The sequence below is a fragment of the Panicum virgatum genome, chromosome 1N (genome assembly GCF_016808335.1).
Source record: "Panicum virgatum strain AP13 chromosome 1N, P.virgatum_v5, whole genome shotgun sequence".
In the NCBI taxonomy this organism is placed as follows: Eukaryota; Viridiplantae; Streptophyta; class Magnoliopsida; order Poales; family Poaceae; genus Panicum; species Panicum virgatum.
The window spans coordinates 37,784,097-37,788,979 of record NC_053145.1 but is presented as its reverse complement, the minus strand read 5'-3'; the positions used below and the strand labels follow the sequence as shown (position 1 = coordinate 37,788,979).

The 4,883-nt window shown below is 43.6% G+C and overlaps 1 protein-coding gene across 4 annotated transcripts; it reads right to left on the bottom strand.

The window, feature by feature from the left end:
* Positions 1-1,009: 1,009 nt before the first annotated feature.
* On the bottom strand, positions 1,010-1,831 carry LOC120655761 (putative germin-like protein 2-2). Of its 4 annotated transcripts, XM_039933724.1 has the most exons (3): positions 1,659-1,831; positions 1,331-1,585; positions 1,010-1,234 (listed from the first exon to the last, which is right to left on the bottom strand). In XM_039933724.1, exons 1-3 carry the CDS (start codon positions 1,783-1,785, stop codon positions 1,017-1,019), a joined length of 600 nt encoding a protein of 199 aa, XP_039789658.1. In that variant the 5' UTR covers positions 1,786-1,831; the 3' UTR covers positions 1,010-1,016. The 4 variants fall into 4 exon arrangements, with proteins under 4 accessions (XP_039789658.1, XP_039789655.1, XP_039789656.1 ...); XM_039933721.1 differs by having other exon boundaries at positions 1,010-1,585; XM_039933722.1 differs by having other exon boundaries at positions 1,010-1,552.
* Between the last annotated feature and the right edge of the window lie 3,052 nt (positions 1,832-4,883).

Here is a 4,883-nt window from a genome sequence, read left to right as displayed (position 1 = left end):
AAAGGTACCAGGCATCTCTGCAGCCATAAATAAACAAATGTCCACGTTTATTCTCTCTTTGTTTCGCTTCTCAAAGTTAGTAGCATGGATGACAATATTTTTAACTAGATTAGTTTAAACTCTTAATTAGTGCCATGGCGACCGTGCATGCAGTCTTTTCTTTTCTCTTTTTTTTTATGAAACAGGAGGGGGAGCGCTCTACTGGTTATAAATATATCAAAAAGGAAAGAAAGTTTGACAGTTAGTTACAACAGCAGCCTAGGAAACAAAAAAATCTTAATGATTGCATAAATGCTTCTAGCTATTCTAACATAGCTATTTATGGCTTATTTTTGCTCGGAGAATAACTAGAGCAAATTCCTTCTTAAAAATCTGAAGACACCCAGCTATAGACCGTGGGATTCTTTTGAAGATGAAATCATTCCTCTGCATCCAAAAACTCCAACAAAACAGAATTATGATATCCATGAAGAATGGAAGATGTAGTGTCTTCTTTTCTCTCTTTTTTTCCCATGATATATAATTTGTGTCCAAGGAGTACTTGAAAGGATAAAGTAAATATTTTCTTTCTTTATTTTTGAACGAATAGGCACGAGATTATGCCTATTTTATTGATAAAGGAGAAGTTGATATTTTCTGGAGTGAAAAAATTTGCTCGTGCCTTGTCCGCAAATAACGTGGGACATATTGGGAGCTGAGATGCGGGACGAAGTGTGCTGCAAAATCACTCCAAGCCTGAATTGAATAAACTACGAGATCAAGTAACCTATAATAAGATGCTAACAAACAATTCATATATTGTTATGGACACGTTTGCTGAAAAGATGGGAGAAAATTAACCATCTGGTGTGGCATTTCATTTTCTATTCACGTGAAATGTACAAAAGGAATATATCTAGGATATTTTGCATATTACACGCAACCAACATAAATTTGTATGACATACAACTTAATCAAAGAATAAGAAAACTGTATCACTTAGATAATTATAACGAGTACATATGTTTGCATGTCCCCTAGAATTGCGCCTGGATGCGGTCAACAGTCATCTTATCCACTTGGAAAGCCTTGGCAAGGATATCATCTGGAATAGATGGCTTTGACCCGAATACAGAATTGGCCACAGTAATCACCCCTGGGTTCTGGCTGCTGAGTGCTGCAAGTGCCACTGCATTTTTTGTTCCATAGTTGAACTGGAAATGGATCAACCCTTGAGGAAACACAAATACATCTCCTTTGTTGAGAACCTTTGTGAACAGCTTGTTGTCTGGATTTGAGGTCACAAAGCCAACATAGAGTGAGCCCTCGAGCACGGTCAAGATCTCAGTACCGCGTGGGTGAGTGTGAGGGGGATTTTGACCAAAGGGCGCATAATCGATACGAGCGAGAGAGATGCCCATTGTGTTGAGCGCTGCAATCTGAGCTACGTTGACTGGTGTGACGGCGGAGCCCTGCTTGTTGGTTGTGTTGCCGGCCATGTGAAGACCCGAGAAGAAGAAATCTTCAACCATTGCATCATTTGCATCCTTGCATGGAAACCCATTGACACGCACTTTATGAGCAAAATAACCATCAGTTAGAGACACTCATCAACAGCGGTTAAAAGGTACAGAATGAAATGCTAAATAATGTAAACTGCATAAAACAGTTTAGTGGACGTGTACCTTTGGACATCTTGTCGACTACACAGAAGTCCTGGAGAAGGCTAGGATCGGAGGCAGTGGCATGAAAGCATGACACGGCTACCAGGAGCGCTGCGGCAAGGAGGGAGACACGAACTGCCATACTGGTTTTCTTCTATCCTTGACTGAGATCAAGATGAATGGTTTGATGAGCTGAGAAGTAATTGGTTTAGATGGCTAATTGCGTTGGAGCTTGTGATGCAAAACGTGTAGGGGGGAGACTGGTATTTATAGGGCGATAACCAAGGCCGGCAGCTTTGGTTTGTACGTTGCATGCGAGGTGACGTCTGCTTGAGCAGGAACAAGTCTTCGTCCAGGAATGTGTCATGCCGTGTTTCTTTTGGGCAGGTGAATTTTATTAGCAGCTAGCCGCCGACCTGCAGATATGTGGAACACGTCGCTTTACGCGTCAACAACGACTGGATAAGTAAAGGTTTAATAATCCATCTTTTTGAATAAGCCATGCGTTGACTGAGTGATATCTGAGTCATATAAGGTTGTCCGCTAAGTTATGATTACCCTATTGCATGCAAACATTAACCATTGGCTCAAAAATCTTCCTTGGCGACACAATATTTGAAGTTGTGATCTCGTGTGTCATGGAAACAATATAAAAAATAATTGATCTAGTTCATCCCGCTAGCTGGATATGCAGTTAGTTCTTGATATATATAATATTATATACTTTGGATATAAGGAATTATTCACACATTCCCGTTCATGTTTGCAAGAGAAGATGTCAAGCACTCAAACTAATATCGTATACTGGCTGGAAATGATTCTCTTTACAAGAAAATGAGATAATATTCAATTGAAAAATGCCATACCACTACTAGAAAACATATCAAAAGGTCCACCCCAAAAGTATCGGAGGCAATTATTACCGGGTCATCTTCCTCCCGGTACTTTTGAGGTGGATGGAACAGGTCCTGAACTTTTATATACCACCCGGCTGGTACCAAAGGCTAGGCATAGATACCAGGTGGTGTTACCACCTGATACTAAAGGTTCCACTCACATTAGTATTTGGTGGTAACGATGCCACCCGTTACTTATGTCTACCCTTTGGTATTAGGTGGTGTTATTACCCAATACCTATCCTCCACGGGTCACGTCGAATGGAAAATATCTCTCTTCCCATCACAAGTGTTGTGTAGGCAGTGGCGGAACGTGAACAAAATATAAGGAGGGGCCAGTTGCAAAGGCAAGGAGATATCAACGCCACGAGTAGTGCCAACATGCCCAAATACTATGCGACAGTGAGTGTCGGTTGCTCTTTGCCTCTCGGCAGAAAGTGTAGTAGATATAGAATGGATAATCTTGCCTTTAAAGCCAAGACCGCAGCTTATACAAGTTAACTACCACACTAAATTTCACAGACAAAGCAGGGGCCGGAGCCCAGCTTCGCCTCCACGAGGCTCCGCCCCTGTGTGTAGGTGAGAATGTATGCAAGGAAAAATGTCGCGTGTTCGAATCCCGGCCACCGCACATGCGCGTATTTCGCATGAAAAATCGCATGACTTGGTACCGGATAAAAACTCCACCCGGTACTAAAGAGAGACTTAGGCATGGGTTCTTTTACACGGAGCTGAAGACCGAGACTCAAGTTCGTTGCACCGGTTCTAGAACCGGTGCCTAAGGCCCTTATCACCGGTACCAAAAGAATTTTGTCTAGCAGTCAGCCAGCTAGCATGAATTGAAGAACTCCTGATGAATCATCATGTGAATTAAAGAAAAATCACTACTGGAATCTACAAGTTTCCCTACCGTTCTTTTTCTTTCCCTAGGAAAATAGAAATGCCATAGGGATAGTTTATTTCCCTATGGTTGTGTTTGATAGCCGTAGGGAAATCTAGCTTTCCCCAGGAATCTACCAGTTTCGTAGGGATGAAGCAGGAAAAGGCCTTTGTTCGTGCCATGTAAGCATCCAGATGGGGTATATATCCCTAGGAAATTTATGACACCGTAGGGAAGTGAGTGGTGTGGCCCGAAATTTTTTTTGTTGGTTGGCCGCCAAAACCTTACCGCCATTCATGTTCGAATTTTTCGTGTCTATATTATTTAAAGCAAACTCCATCCCTGCTCTCTCCCATCCTTCTTCCTCTTCTCTCTCGCTGACCCCTGTTCCTTTCTCTCGCAGACCTGTATTCCTCTCTCTCGTCGAGCTGCAGTTGCGACGCCGTCGAGGAGCGGTGGAGCCAGCTCGGGTGGAGCTGCGGCGGCGACATCGCACGGGCCGAGCTGAGGCGGCCACATCGCGCGGGCCGAGCTGCTAGGAACAACAGAGGCGGCGCGAGTCCGACCTGCAGTGGTGGCGTCGAGCGGGTGTCAAGCAACAAGGAGGCTGCCTGCGGCGGCGGCGTCATGCGAGTCGAGCGGCTGCTGCGACGCGTGCACCAAGCTCCGAGGCGCCGTCGGGCAGGCGGAACGGCGGATGCGGTGGCGAGCTCCGTTGCACCGTCAGGCACGCAGAATGGCGGACGCAGTGGCAGCTGTAGCGGAGGAGTAGCGGAGGCGGCGTGCAGTGCCATCGGCTGCTTTGTTTTTTCTTTTTTAAAAAAAAAATGGAAACTGTTCTGTTTTTCTTTTTCTTTTTCTTTTTTGACGGAAACACTCATAATCATTACTGTTTGTATCCGTGTATACATGTAAATAATGGTGTATGATATCAATTCTAAGCAGTTAATATATTATTTAGGATCGTTTTATTGTTCACACAAAATGATGAATCGATTTATCTCATAGTAAAATAAATGTACAAAATACAAATGAGGTATAAAAATAAAACTTTGGTATATCTCTTTCCCTAGGATGCCATATTGTAGGGAATGACGCTTTCCACGTAGATATGCATGCCAGGCAGCCAGGTTTCCCTAGGAACCAAAGTTTCTAGGGAAAGTTTGTTTCCCTATTATTTTTTGTAGTAGTGATGTTTTATTTGTTAACATAGCATCTGCAATGCCATAGATATCAAGAAGCAACAGTTGTAGCGAAAAGGCCTGTAGCCTAGTGGTTACAAAGCCTCGGTAGAAATTCAGGTCCTAAGTTTGACTCCCAGTCGGAGCGAATTTTCTAGAATTTAATGGCATTGTGCTTTAAATGGTAGGCGACATTTCTGTTGACAGCGAGGTGCCTGTATCAGAGATAGGGGGAGTAGAGATAGGGGGAGCAGGGGGTTTGTGGCGTGATTTGGGCTCTTCA